At 51.8% G+C, this 15,690-nt stretch overlaps 1 protein-coding gene across 1 annotated transcript in view; it reads right to left on the minus strand.

The window, feature by feature from the left end:
* GREB1 (growth regulating estrogen receptor binding 1) overlaps window positions 1–15,690 on the minus strand; it is a 144,288-nt gene that overhangs the window by 67,356 nt on the left and 61,242 nt on the right. The window contains 3 exon segments of the mRNA XM_043604514.1: window positions 152–328; window positions 3,005–3,124; window positions 8,697–8,877. Of these exon segments, the coding sequence (XP_043460449.1) occupies window positions 152–328; window positions 3,005–3,124; window positions 8,697–8,853 (454 nt within the window). The 5' untranslated portion in view covers window positions 8,854–8,877.

The following is a 15,690-nucleotide window of genomic DNA, read 5'->3' on the forward strand; positions in this document are numbered from 1 at the left end:
ACGGAAAGAGCCTACTGAAAAACAAACGGGGCGGTAGGATGCACTGATCAAGAGCCCCCAAAGGCGGCCTGTCCCCCACCCCCCCATGGCCTCTCTTGTCCCTGTCCCCCATGCAGATGGAGCCACAGGGAAGGGCAAGGAAAGGACTTACCAAGAAGAGCGTTGTGCCCATTGTCATCCGGCAAGAACCTTTTGTCCACGGCACACACCAGGAGATGGTCTGGCAGGCTGGGGGACTTGGCCCCCACGAGGAGAAAGCCTGCAGGGACGTCTATGGGCTCACTGGAAATGGAGACGAGACGCAGGTCCTTCCCCGCCTGGCAGAACCCTGGGAGGAACGGACGAGACTCACACACGCTGCCCAGGGGCCTCCGCAGACCTGGGCTCCGCGCGGGCAAAGGGAGGACACCTCTGGATGTGGCTGACTTTCAACCTAGTTCTAAGAGGTAAGATTAGGACCCTACTGACTGAGGCCACTCACCACACGCTAATTATTTTTACGACGATGGTGCCACCATATGATACACGCTGACGTACAGATGAAACTCACCAGGAGAAAGTGTAGGCACGTGATGGTCAATTAGAATGTACACGAGATAAATCCATAAGAGATTGTGAGCAATTTGATATTCTTTACGCCCGGTGTTCCTTACTCGTATGAGGAAAAGACAAATGTCACAAACAGGGAGCAAGAGCCTGGTAACACTGGCCATCTCTGGGGACGGGACACAAGGACACTGACCATCAAGGAGGCTTTCCCTCCATACCCTTTTGGACATTCTGTATCTTAGAGCTTTTAAATAGACTTCCCATTCAAAAAATAAGTGTCCAGGGGTGCCTGGGCGACTCAGTCAGTTAAGCGTCCGACTCTCGATTTCGGCTCAGGTCATGATTTCACGGTTCGTGAGTTCGAGCCCCGCATCAGGCTCTACACTGACAGTGCGGAGCCTGCTTGGGATTCTCTCTCTTTCTCTCTGCGTCTCTCCCGCCCACACTTGCTCTCTCAAAATAAATTCCTAAAAACTTTTTTAAAAAATTTAAGAAATACAGGTCCCGAGGCATCTGGAAATAGAAACAGCTGAGACTTATTTGGACAGGCCCTTCGCAAGGTCTCTGGGCACATCCAGCCCCATCCCGTGTCCGTTCCATCCTTAGTTACCGACGGAGGCAGTGACAGCTAACATGGCCTGACGGTCCCAAGGCCTCCCCTGCAAAACCCTACAGTACCGTCAATGGACTCCTCCCGCACGCACCTGCTTCGCCATCGACAACACCGTGCCCCCGGCGGGAGGGCCACAAAGGGGCCCTGAGGGATGGGGAGGCCAGAAGGCACAGAGCCAGTGCCCACGGTGGGCCAGGCCCTGGGCCGGGATAAGCTCTGCAAAGCTGTCACTTGATCACCTGTGGGGAAGTGTTCCAGCTGCCAGTCTGAAGACACGGAAATCGAGGCTCCAAAGAGGTTACGTGATTTGCTGAGAGCCGCAGAGAGGAGGGCCAGGGTGGAGGCAGGTCCGACCCAGGTCGGGGTGGCTCCCCTCCATCGTCTTAGAGAAGCAGGCCTTCCACCTACGCGGCCTGGGCCCAGCCTTCTGAAGAGCTGAAGGAGGGGTGCCTGGGGGGGCTCAGTCGGTTGAGCGTCTGACTTCGGCTCAGGTCACGATCTCGCGGTCCGTGAGTTCGAGCCCTGCGTCAGGCTCCGTGCTGGCAGCTTGGAGCCTGGAGCCTGCTTCGGATTCTGTGTCTCCCTCTCTCTCTGCCCCTCCCCCATGCGCTCTCTCTCTCTCTCTCAAAAGTGAATAAACAATAAAAAAAAAATATTTTTTAAATGAAGAACTGGAGGAAGACGGGCTATGGACACCATTACTGCGTTTACTTGGAAATTCTTTGAAAATCACCGTGATGACCACTGGAGAGCTCGCTGTTTTGTTTCATTAGGTGGACACGAGAAGGCCCCCTCATGAAGGGCCACTGTGCTGGTGTCCCTCACCCCAGAGCAGCAGCCCCAGCGAGGGCTGCCTGCCTCCCCCGCCGCCATCCCGCACAAGGTCACGTCCAGCCCCACACACGGGGCCTCTACACCCCACATGATCCCCGCACCGAGCCCTGCCCAGCCACACCTCAGACTCCTACCTAAACTGCTGGCAGCTCCCCACATGGGCTCCACGCTCCCCATTCTGAGCCTCTGCCCATGCGGTTCTTCTGTCTGGAATGTCCCAGCTTCCCCCGACCCTCTCACAGACTCCTGCCAATCCTCCGAACCCCAGACGATGGGCCACCTCCTCCAGGAAGCCTTCCCTAAACTCTCGACCTGTGTCAGCACCCTTTCGTGGGCTCCCAGGCACCCCTGGTCGCCCACCCCACCCTGCTAGCACTTCCCATGTCGTGGACGAAGGGTCTGCTTACCTAACTACCTCCAATATCCGAGAGTATCTTTTATCTCCAAACTTCCAGAGTTGGGAGGGGCAATAATTAATTCACTCACTAAACCATCCGCCTGGTGTGGTGACAGATGAACATACGCCACTCAGACAGGCTGTTGGGCTAGAGAGTGGGAGAGCGGGGGGTTTGCTCCGAGTGTCTCCGCGTGCAGAGCGCGAGCTCTTACGACCAGATGAAGCATCGGGCATCCCTGTGCCTCGGTCCCTCAACAGCGCGACGGGAGCGAGTCACCGACCCTACGGGGTTCCTGAGAGAGCACAGGTCTGTCTTTTTCAACCATAAAGTGCGATAAAGGAGAAAGATGGTTCCCGCGTATTGGTCTGAGCTAAACGTGCAGCGCCAGCCGACCCGAATTGAGAGGCACGTTGTAGTTTTCAAATAGCCAGCGTAGCAAAATGAACTGTTGGACCCAAACCCGTTGGTGAAGTTGAGGCTGTCCAGGGAGTGCTGAGGGGTGAGACAGAGCCTGACGGCCACGGTGAGGTACAGCCAACGCTGCTGGGTGGGGGAGGGTACGCCCGCTGTCACCTGCCAGGGGCCAGGGTCACGCACTCTGCGGGCTCACCGTCTGTGGTGCAGCAGCCTTCGGGCGGAGGGTGCATCTGGTAGGGATTCGGGGGACCGCTGGGCTCCAGCGCCCCTTCCCCCTCTTCTTCCTCGTCCTCATTGTCCCCTCGGCCTCCACCTGGAAGGGGCAAAGGGGAGCGAGGCGTCAGGCAGAAGCAGCTAGTCCGCAAGTCTCGGCCACCGAACAGCCAGCCTGTCCCGACAGACACACCCCAAGGTCGGGCGTCATCCCCCGTCTTTGCTGGAGGGGCCAGCTGAGGTCAGGGGACTCTCCCCAGGTCACAGACTCGGGCTCCAAGCCTGGCCTCGCGACCTCGAATCCGGGTTCACCTCTCTCCTCATCCACGAGAGCTGTGCCTGTCTGCACACGCACAGGGGTCAACACGCGGTAACCGGTGGAGAAGAACGGTGCACGAAGCCTGGTACCTGGTAGGCACTCCAAAAATATTTCTGTGGGAGGTACCACAGATTAAGATCTAGACCATTTTGCAGGTGAGCACACTGAGGCCTAGCGAGGCCCAGTGATCGGCCTGCCGCTCTTCAGAGACCCACTAAGCAGCAGAGCTGGCCCGTTCCCAGCTGGGTGTGCTGCCCGCGCCAATGTTCTAGCGACTGACTGCACCGGTTAGTTAAGAACAGAAAACGTGGCATGAATCGCCTCTACAGAATACGAACGGTACCTTTTTCTTCATCCCCAAAGGAAAAGGGGACGCAGAGGCATTTCTGAAAACACGCACCCAAATTTGTCACATACACGCAAGGCACCATTCCAGAACAGGGCCAGGCAGGTTGTGACTTCAGGAAAGTTTCTTTTTTTGTTGTTGTTTTCTTCTTTTTTTAATTTATTTTTTATTTTTTTTTAACGTTTCATTTATTTTTGAGACAGGGAGAGACAGAGCATGAACAGGGGAGGGTCAGAGAGAGGGAGACACAGGAATCTGAAACAGGCTCCAGGCTCCGAGCTGTCAGCACAGAGCCCGATGCGGGGCTCGAACTCACGGACCGCGAGATCGTGACCTGAGCCGAAGTCAGCCGCTTAACCGACTGAGCCACTCAGGCGCCCCAGTTGTTTTTTTTTTTTTTTTCAAGTGAAATAGCATTTTAGGAGTCACGGAAAACACAAAACTGGCCAGGAGAGCCAGCAACGGGCCACGGGAATCTCACCGTGGGCACTCTACCTGGGCAATGGAACAGCTTATTGTCATTCCCCAGACTCTCAGCTCCTAGATTGTGGGGTCCTTGCCCTTCTCCGTCTCGGTACTCTGGGCACCCCGTAAAATGCTCATGCAGAGAAGCACCCAGAAAACACCTGTCCAGCCGATGCGAGCATGCCGTCTTTACCCAGCTCGGCTAGAGAAGCAGGGGTCATGTTCGTGAATTTCCAAGGCTACGCAAGAATAGTCCTGACTTTTTTAACAGAAATTTGGGGTTAAAAATCTTTCTCAACTTGTCCACGTTTAAATGTCATTTAACAAACAGCATGAACATGTCTTCGTGGGACAGGGTCACTCCCAGCATTCTTAAATAGGCCGGGCTGGGAGACCATTGTTTCTTCTTTTTTATTTCTCTGTCTCCTGTTTTCTCCATTTCTCCAACCTCCTCTTCCTTGGCTCTCACACCCTCCGTCCACCCGGTGGTTCTAGTTTAATGACGAAGTCATGTGCCGTGGAGAGAGGCAGAGCTGGGAACTGCCCAAGTACTAGAACTTGGGCCTTCCATGGTCTGTGTGGCCACAGGAAAGTGACTTAACCTCTCTGTGCATTAGATCCTGCAACTTTTCGGGGCACCTGGGTGGCTCAGTCCGTTAAGCGTCCGACTTCGGCTCAGGTCACGATCTCGCGGTCGGTGAGTTTGAGCCCCGCGTCAGGCTCTGTGCTGACGGCTCAGAGCCTGGAGCCTGCTTCTGATTCTGTGTCTCCCTCTCTCTCTGCCCCTCCCCTGTTCACGCTCTGTCTCTGTCTCAAAAATAAATAAATGTTAAAAAAAAATTTTTAAAAAAAAGATCCTGCAAGTTTTCTATTTTTTTTTAATATTTATTTTTGAAAGAAAGAGAAAGAGAGAGTGAGCAGGGGAGGAGCAGAGTGAGAGGGGCAGTGTGGCACCCGACACAGGGCTCGAACCCATGAATCTCGAGATGATGACCTGAGCTGAAATCGAGGGCCTGATGCTCAACCACGTGAGCCACCCAGGAGCCCCCAGATCCCGCATCTTTAAAAGGAGGTGTTTACATAGGGGCACTTTGAGCTGTTGTAGTCTATGCAGGGGGGAAACGCAGCCCTCAGAGTTGCACAGAATATTCCTGATGTGATTGAATCAGCACAGGGTACTGGGAACATATCTTCATGGTGGCCACCATTTTAAAAGGCGCCCGTGGGACAAGAGGCGGAAGAAAGTGAACACCGTAAGCCAGCCTGGGCCCGTGACCTTGGGTAGGTCAGAGCAGGAAGTGAAGATTCCTGGGGTCTCTGTCTTTCTGGGCCTGGAGTACACAGAGGCGGCAGGAAGACTGTAAAAAGATTACCCAGGAAGAGCACAAGGGAGGTGGGGATAAACTCCGGAGCCTCCTTCCTGCCTCCTTCCTGCCATTAAATGCAGGTCTGGAGTGGCTTTAGCAGGAGGGACAGAGTCCCGCCCAGACCACAGGCGCCCGCAATGCAGCACAGGACCCCGTGGGGGCTGGGACTGTCCTGTAACCACCAGAGGAGAGGGAGTCACAGAAGGCTCTCCTGCACAATCACATCTGCTCTTTGAGCCAGTACCCCCCGGGAAGGGGCGGGCGGCGGGGGGGGGGGGGGGGGGGGGCTCCCAGAGGGGACGGCCAAGACACCAACCAAGTGAGTGAAAGGGGGCAAGAAAGTCGGAGCCACTGGAGCGCTCGGGCACCCAGGAATGTCTGTGTGCACATTATTCTGCTAAGCCAAAAAGAACAGGAATTCAGACTCTCAGAAAGAATGAAAGAAGGGCATCTTAAGCCTCCGAGAGTCAAAGAAAGAGCTCAAAATCCAGCAGATAAGAAAGCCGCCCTCAAGGGTCAAAGGTCTATAGCAGACATCCCAGGGCCTTTGATGGGATCAGTCGGGCAGCAGCGAGGGCGAGGAAGCTTGTAGCCGGGAACAGACCAGACCAGACTGCTGGCCAAGGTCTCCCGGCAGGAGGAGGGAGGGAGGAGGGCATTCACACGGCCTCAGACAGACAAAACCAACAGGATGGGGACCTTAGGACCTTCATGCTGGAAACCCTGGAATCCAGAAATGCGACTGCACTACCTTCACTCTGCAGAGCATGGGGGTTGTTATTCACTGTAATGTTCCTACCTCATTGCATCTTTCTGTGGCAAGAAGCCGTAGGACATTTTGAGTAGGTGGGATCCCAAGAATTACCTGCGTCTTGTTTAACAAATTAATACTTACCTCAAAATGCTGTTTGCTCTCTCTCTAAAAACAGCAAACAACACGTAATAAAAGGGTTTTCCCCTGGGAGGAAGTGGTAAGACCTCTACGCCGGGGAACAAAGTCACAAAGGCCCCTGCTGCATCACCTTCACAAATACAGAAAACGTTAACAGATCGAGGGCTGTTTAGTATACCGGCACCCTGGTCATAAAAACCATCTTTAATGTAATTGTCTGAGGAAGGACAGTAATAAGAGACCCAGGGGGAGAGACAGACACACAGACTATAAAACAAGGTGTCACCAGCACAGGCCGTCTACGCCAGGTTTTATGATGCAGAAACCAGGGGCAGAGCTGTGCGCTCAGTTTATTGTGACACCCAGCAAACTAAAAAGAGTGTCTTCCCTTCCCACCAGCTCCCCCTCCCCCTACACCCCCCCCCCCCAGGCCCCTGCACCTTGGGAGGATTTCTCTATTCTGTTTGCGGGACAAACAGGGAAAGCTGGAGGGTCTGCTCTGGTTTTCATTCAACATTTGGGCTGAACAAGCAAGCCCACTACAGCCGGCCCCCAGCCCTCAACACGGGAGGCCCGGGAGGAGCATAAGGCTCAAAGCTGTCTCTTCAAAGTGTCCCATGCCCAGTGCCCTATCAGCAGGGGAGGACATCCTAAGAAGTCAGAATGTCCGAGATGCAGCCTCCCAGGTAGTCCGTGGAGATCTGGGGCATAAGGAAAAGCTGCCTGGGGAACCTCCTGTCTCTCCCCAGGTGAACATCTCCACCCCCCCTCCCCGTCTACTTAACCCCCTATCTGCCCCCTCTTCATCAAAGAGCTGCCAGAGTTAAGGGTTCAACTGTGAGACTCGGGCTCTCCTTCAACTCTGCAGGCAACCCCAGCGCCCATCTTCCCAAACCGTGGGATTTAATCACGTTAGACGGTGGAGGTGAACGCGCTTTGTAGATTTCAGGATACCAGGCAAACTAAGTTGCCGTGACCATCGTCAATTTATCATTAGCCACGCAGCCTTTCGATACGGAAGGCCGTTAAGGATGACCGTTGAACGTGTGTATGCCTCACGGAAGTCTTTGAGCCGGCCAAAAACACAGCCGGGACCCTCCAGTGAGTTCTCATCTCCCCACCGTGTTGCAGCCACGCTTCCCCTCCAGGAGGACATGCACACGCAGACAATTCGCCCACGCAGACAATTCGCCGTTTCCCTAGTTGGTGCTTTTGAGCCCAGCCCAGCTTCTCCCAGACCCTCTCTCAGGTCCTTACTGCTGCTATTTGCAAGGTTAATATTGTAAGATGTTTCAAAGATTGACCCAGGGAGCGCCTCCCTGTCAGAATAAGAACTATCAGGCACTACACAAGCAACTCTGTGCCTCATTTTCCCCTCACGTGCAACCCTCCTGGCCAGCCATCCCCACACCCTGTCAACACACACACACACACACACACACACACACACGCGCATGCACACGCACACTGATACTGACCCACACACGTCGTGACCACCCCAATCCAGGGGACCTGGCAGGCTGCGTGCTTTCTTAATTGGCTCATTTTTGTTGTAAACAACAGTCCTTTTCCCCTTCGGTATCTAAGTCGAGTCTTCAAGCAGAAGGCATAAACTGACCAAAAGGACTTCCGTAAGAGTAAGGGTCTCACCCTATGGATTGCCGTGGGGTTGCTTCTGCCATGAAAATACATGGCTATTAAAGATACAACTCAAAGATTGAGAAACAGAACCATTTTATTCTCCGGATAAATAAGTAAACCCTAAAGTTGTCCCCATCCCTGAGTATGATTTGTGCATTTATTTCTGGCACACGTTCCATTCATCAGGGTGTGTTTTCCTGGCTTTTCGAAGTTTCTAGAGGGCTCTGGCATCTGCCATCACAAAAACTACCCAGACTAGTTTGCAAAGATACGGCCGTGAGTCCCGAGGCAGAGAGAAAAAAAAGACCACTGAGGGCCAAAGCATGTTAAAATTTCTCACTTACCAAGTGACTTTCTGATGAGAGCCTAAGTAACAACCACTCCAGGATACTCCTCCCCGCCCCTCTTCCTCCCTCCCGTTAGCCAGTGAATAATTTGATTCCTTGTAACTTTCCGGCTGAAACTTTATCATTGTTTGGTTGGTTGGTTTGTTTTCAGCCAAGTCCAAGTGTACGCGCAACTTTTTCTAATAGTTCTTTTCCGCCAGACTCAACATTTTGCACACAGGGGAGGAAAGCGTTTGCAGCTCTGTTGCAACAGAAGCTGCACACAACACAGGACAGACGCGAGGGCATCTCCTACCTTCTAGCGTGGAGAGCTGCTGTTCGGCTTCTAGATACAACTGGGAGAAGACGGGCCTGGGCACCAGGCTGTTGGACCGCAGCGAAGCCTCGATGGAGTTGTGCAAGACCTCTTCGAACCGCGTCGTCTTCAGCTGGCCGGCGTACGAGTTTCCCATCTTTAGAGAGGACGACGGAGGCTGCTGTTTAAAAGGGCATCTCAGTGTCAGTTAAAGAGGCTGACCCTGTGCACGAAGCCCAAAGGCAGAGGTCGACCGCTTGAAGGGGCCGTGGATCCCCCGCTCAGCAAAGAGGAGAGGGCGGCTCTCAGCCGCAGCTACGGCCGGGCGTTTACAGGAAGTTAGATAAGCAACAGCTTTCTCTAATTTAGCGCTCAGATAGCAGAGTCTGACACCTCTTAGGATATTTTACTAGAAATTGGCTCTTCGTCATCCCTGGCTTCCCAGACCCCCAGCTTTTCCCTGAGAGGTGATCCTGCCCCCCCCCCACCCCCGCCAAGAGAGCTCAGACAACCGATGGTTTATTTTCCTTGACTTCCAGAAGAACAGCCCTGCACCACTTAACGCATGGGACGGCAGCTGGCAATTCCATGACCCGTGGCAACTAGTCTCCAGATCTGAGGATTCCAAGACCTCCCCTCACCTTCTCGGAGGGCGGGCTAGCAGCTTTCCCAACATTGCCCTTTTTTGCTAAAAGGCCAATTGTTAACATTCTCCCTTTAAAGTGTTTTTGTAGTTTATCAATACTTCCATTGCCCAAGTAATGCAGACTTAAATCTGGGAAACCTGGAAATTACAGAAGAGGGTGGAAAAACCATAGGAAAATCACTGCTTTTCCCATTCCCCAAGATGACCACCGTGATTTTTTTTTTTTTTTGGCAGCCTAAGATAGTATTCACATGCCATGCCATTCACCCACTTAAAGCACACATCTAGTCAGTGTGGTGCAAACGTCGCACGATCAACTGTAGAACATTTTCATCGCCCCCAAAAGAAACCTCACACCCTTTAGCTGTCACTCCTCAATCCCCACCCCTCCCCGCCCCCCAGCCACTAATTTACTTTCCGACTTTGCAGATTTGCTGACTGTGCAAGTTTCGCAACAATGGAACCCTCTGGTCCACGTCTTTGGGGACCGGCTTCTTCCAGTTAGCGCAATGCTCTCAAGGTTCTCGCGTGTTCGACACCTCGTTCCCACTGTGCTAGGATGACGTACTCTTTCCGGACTTCATTTTCTTCACGAGTGGGGGGTAAGAGGGAGAGGGGAGATGGCATTGACATATTCAATGACGACATTTTTGATTCTGCATTTTTCCCTTGACATAAGCATTTTATTCGATGCTCTCACAAATGCTCTGAAAATAAAGGTCATGGCTACCTCATATTCCGTTCCGTCAAGGTGCGGACATTTGCTCAGACACCTCTCTCGGATCATACGTGGTAAGCCTCTGTGTTTATTTAGTGCTTCCCAAGACCAGCATTTAAATTTATATTCCTTCCTCATGCTGCTGTTCATTTTCTATGGCATTAAAGTTAGGTTTCTGTTTCCTCTTGGCTTAATCTGTTGTACTGTTTCCAAACTGCTTAAAATGATCACTTTGTTATCGTCTTTATTTTCCACCTCCTTTAATAATGAAACCATTTCGGGCTACATATTTTCCTCTGGACACCTCTTTTGCTATGGCTTCGTAGGGCTTGGTATAAAGTGTTCTCCTTTTCACTTTTTAGACACCTTGCAATCTCCCTTTTGATTCCCTCCTTGATCAGGTAATTATCTAGGAATGTATGTTTAATTTCTAAATAGTCACGATTGGGGGTGGTTAGCCTTATACTATTTGTAATTTTTATTGGGTTGTAATCATGACTGTGGCCTTTAGAAACTCTGCTTTCAAAATGTCACAGGTTTCTTTTTTTTTAATGTTTGTTGATTTTTGAGACAGAGAGAGACAGAGCATGAGCGAGGGAGGGACAGAGAGAGAGGGAGACACAGAATCGGAAGCAGGCTCCGGGCCCCGAGCTGTCAGCACAGAGCTCAGTGCAGAGCTCGATCCCACAAACTGGGAGATCATGACCTGAGCCGAAGTCAGACGCCTCAACCGACTGAGCCCCCCCCCCCGGTGCCCCTACAGGTTTCTTTTTTAATGGATACCCGATGGATTTTTACAAATAGCCTACGACTATGAGAAGAGAGATGTATAAACTCTCTAAGGGAGGAAAGGAGATAGATTACCCAGTTCTTCTCTATCCTTATGTATTTCTTATCTACTACGCTGTTGATTTTCAAAGTAGCGTCTGACTTAAAAAACAGCCCCCAAAATAGCGTCAACACGACCACAGGGCGGTAGCTCCTGCTTCATCACAGGGATTCAACCCTAGTTGTGAGACCAGCCTCACAAGCCAGGCACGACCGCACACATCAATCACTCTGACTCAAGACGTGTAAGAAATGCTCCCTTGTTTGGGTGGCGAAGTCATCTCAAGATGGGGCCGCTGGTGCCCCTCTGAGGGCTCTGGTTTCCCTCCTGAAGACAAAATGGGCCAAACACTCACACTGATTTTCTGCCTCTCTTGCAAGGAAGGTCCAGCCTTTCCTCTTCCAACTAAAAGTACATAAAAACCATTAAACGCTTCCTGCTTCTAGCAATAATCCCTAACCACAGGGCCCCCTGGTCAGCCCCTGCTTCCAGCCTGGGGCAATGAGGCATCGGAAGGACTGTGTTAGGAATTAGCCCCCCGGACACAGAGAAGGCACTCCAGAGAGTGAAAGAGGTCAGCTGCCAGAGCCCCTGAAGAGCCCACTCGCCTGGGTCGGAAGGGGCTCCAGGGTCCTCGTGTCTGCCTTTTTCCTTGACCCGACGCATACCTCGATACACAAAGGAGGGGTTACTGGCCACATTCGGGGGACGCTTGCGTTATTTTCGAATCGGGGCGGTCTGTTTAAAGCTGCTGCCCGTGAATAACATCACAAATGCCCGTTTCTATAGATCTTTGTCTGAAGAGCTTAAGGCACACAGAAAGGAGATTTGAGCCCATCCCTTTTTACATGGCGTCTCTACAGAACCATGCTCGATGATCCAAAGAACACGATGGAGGCGTCCAGACCCCAGCACCCTCCCAAGGCCCCTTTCTGCTCACCTGACAGGGGACAGGCACTCCGAGCCCAGAGGATCCCACCGGCTGTCACAGATCAATGCCTAATGTGGACGGAGCCACGAGGAGGAGGGAAAGGAACACTCACTGTCCCGCTACTGAGTACAAGGCACGTTCAGTGGCCAGGGAAGGGATAGCATGAAGCCCATTCTAAATAAAGATGGCAAATTCAAGTCTTGGAGAGGATACTCACCTGAAGGAAGGAACTCTTGTTCAAAGAAAAGAAGAGAATTGGGGTGGGGTGGGGGAGAAGGAGCAGGCAGGGAAACGGAGGAGGGAGGGGGAGAAACACAACATGAACCAGGAACAGCGGCACAGAAAAGTTTTCACGGTCAGAAAAATGGAAACTTTTACCGCCCTACGCACACACGGAAGCTTTAATGTCTAGAAGCAAATGGAGAGGAAATGTACCCCGCGCCCTGTGGGATGATGCATTTGAAATCCTAGGAAGGAAATGCCAGCAAATGAGGATGGAGAAGGAGCCCGGAGACTCGAAGGAAAATCGTGTGGCCCTTTCGTCAGTGGCCGGGGGACCACCGTTGGACGGGGTGGGAACTCCCCAGGGCAAAGCTCCAGCTCACAGACAAAACCACCTGCCAGGCGAGAGGCTTTGGGAGGGGAGGACACAGCAGGCTGAGGTGGGGACACAGCTGGAGCTCTCTGGCCTGTTAGAAGTGTTAGCATCCGCCCCCCCCCCCCGTGGGGGGACTGGAGAGCCCCAGTTTGGCTCAGGGTCAAACACAAAAGCTGAGATCTCCCGCCACCCCAGGCGACAGGGTAAAGGGCCCCGGGGCTGCGGTCTCTCCCTGCTCCCTCCCCGTGCAGGTCTCTGCCAGCCTCCTGCCACAGCTACCCCGGGCCACAAGCTGCGGGGATTTCTTCCACACCCTGGACACATCACCCTCCACTGCCTGCATTCCAAGGCCTGGCCCGCTTCCTCCCGAGGCGGGTGCGAGACGCTCCTCAAACCCCAGAACCTGAACCGCGGCCTTTACCGTAACGCACAGGAGCCGGGCTGTGGCAGAATGGGCAGCGCATGCGTGACCCCGAGCAAAGTGTTTGACTCACCGGGCCTCGGTGTTCTCATCTGTAAAATGGGCACTCTGAAGCACTGACCGGCCGGTCATTTTGGAGAGTAAGAGAGGCAGAATACGTGGACGGTGCCTAGCACAGCACCTGGCAGGCAGTGCGCGAGCATCCATTTCTGGCTAAATCTGAATATTCACCCGGGAAGAATTTCAGATCGGAAATGACAAGTGACAAAGAACGCGTGAGGCGTTAGGAGGGAATCAGTGAGAACTTGGGCCAGGGGGCCGGTGCTCAAAAAGGAAGAGGAGGGTATTTTGGTGGGATGGATTTGGCAAGACAGTTTAAGACAGGGACAAGAGGGTACATGGAAAGGAAAGCCCGATGAAGACAGACAGGCTCTCGGAAAAGGAGTTGATCTTACAAGTAGTAAATGGCTCACAAGACGGCACCGCGCGAGAGGAAAATCAAAACTGAGGGTGAAAATCGGACATCGTTTTCGTAGGTAAGTCCCTGAAACCTCAGAGCTAGGGATTTATGGTGACGAACGTGGCGTTTTAGGCCGGCCAATCAGACAGAGGGATGTTTGGGATACAGCTGGAGGCCTTGCGCATCTGCTTGTTTTTAAGACCAAAGCACAAAAAGTTGAAAACTCTGTACCCAAGGAACGCCGCTGGATGGCTGGTGGGCCCTATTTCACCGAGTCAGCCTCAAACAGAGTCAGTTCTACGTCAGTTCCAGCCCCAGAACTAGTCCTGCACGTCCACTGGCTCATCAGACCCCAAGAGCACCTACGAACTTGACCAGATGAATGAAGCAGACTGATCTCCAGTGAGTCTGGAGTCACCAAGGCGGGCTATCTGGGCACGTTCTCAATGGCTGAGACACCCATCCCAAGCCATTCTCCCCCCCCTGGCACCTGTAAACCAAGCAGTGTCGTTGAGAGCATCCGGTTAGAGCAGCAAGCTCTAGTTTGGGTTGAAGTTCAGTGAGAACAAGCATGGGGCGGAGCCATCAAGGAAGATCAAGGGTGATCACAGGCGAAGACAGAGAGAGAGGCGGCTTCGGCGAAAGGGCACAGATAGAATACACACATCATCTCTACTTCCTCCCAAACTTCACTAGGAGTAGGCGAGGAATCCAGAAACATACTATACACACACACACACACACACACACACACACACACACACGCAGAGCAAGGAGAGCCAGTGACAGCAGACAAAATGTGCCGCCACGCAGTTTAGAAGATGCAAAGCGGAAGTGGAGACAGACTTTGAAACAAAGGAAGAACTAAGGCATCCTCTGGGAAGCACACCAATTCAAACCACAGCAGAAGCCAGAAGAGGCTTAGGAATTGGAGGCAACGCAGTGAGAAGTGGGGCTGAAGACCCGGCTGGGGGAGGGGGCCGGGGGGAGGAGAATCCCTCCCCACTCTCCTCCCCCCTCCCCTCCCTCAGCAGCCTCTTCCCTGTCTCCACCAGACCCTGGAGGTTTACTCAAGGAAAAAAAAAAAAATCACAGAGATTCTCCAGGATACAGCTGACAACTGGTGTGCGGGACTGAAAACAGGAACGGGTTCAGTCTACGGTGCCCTCCCCTCTCGTTCCTTTTCCCTATTTGGTTCCCCCAAAATGCTGACACTTGGGCTTAAGGATGGACAGACACTGCAAACTGGGGGTACCCCCGATGCCACAGATCCACATCCAATCATGTCCCACAAGGGAACACCCCCCTCCACCCCAGCTACCTCCTGTGTATGGCAACTTTCACACAACCTCCTGTACCTGATCCTTAACTACGAGCAGACATCCAAAGACCATCAGCATCACAGAGGCTTTTGAGAAACTCCTTCAACATAAAAGGTCAAGACCAAAAGAAACGCACAAATAAAAGAGCACACAAAAAATGCAAAGGATAACACCCACCACAAATTCCTATCCTCGGAGGAACACTGTATCCACAAAACAAGAACAGAATGCTGTACTGGTCAACAAGGAATGTGTCAGGGCAGGGAGTATATGGGAACACTTAGTACTTTCCTCTCAATTTTGCTGAGAACCTAAAACTGCTCTAAAGAAATGCAATCTTTAGAAAAGAAAATGTAAGAATGCAGAAACCCAAAATGAACTCTTATAAACCATTTAAATGGTAATAGAAATTTAAACTTTACTGGGAGGGCTACAAGACAGAATTGAAGATAAAGACACAAAGATAAGAAAATTAGAGAATAAATCCATGGTCTAATAGGAGTTCCAGGAAAAGAGAACAAGGAAAAAGGAGGGAATAACATTCCCAAAGAAATAATCTAAAAAAAAATTCCCAGAAGCAAAGAATTTAAGTTTCTGGATTTAAAAATCCCAAGGGCTCGCCATAATAAATGAAAAAGGAGCATCATCATGAAATTTCAGAACACCAAGGATCAAGAGAGGATCCCAAAGAAAGATCCAGAAAGAAATTAAACGGCACATTCCACATTGAAAATAATCAGAATGACTTTGGATTTCTCAACAGTGATAATTGGGAAACAATGAAATAATGCCCTTAAAAATTCTGAGGGAAAATGGTGTGCTATCTAGAATTCTATACCCAACTAAAATAACAACCCAAAGTACGAGTAGAATAAAACTATTTTCAGAAATTCAACATCTCAAAACAAAACAAAAACAAACAAACAAGAAACCATATCTCCCAACTATTCTTTCTCCAGAAGCTACTGGGGAATAGACAATATTGACCAATGTGAAGACATGAGACCCAGGGCAGAGGGTCCAGCACAAGGAGAGAAAAGGAGTTCCCAAGGTGATAAGGACAACAGCT

Source organism: Prionailurus bengalensis, chromosome A3 (assembly GCF_016509475.1).
Source record: "Prionailurus bengalensis isolate Pbe53 chromosome A3, Fcat_Pben_1.1_paternal_pri, whole genome shotgun sequence".
In the NCBI taxonomy this organism is placed as follows: Eukaryota; Metazoa; Chordata; class Mammalia; order Carnivora; family Felidae; genus Prionailurus; species Prionailurus bengalensis.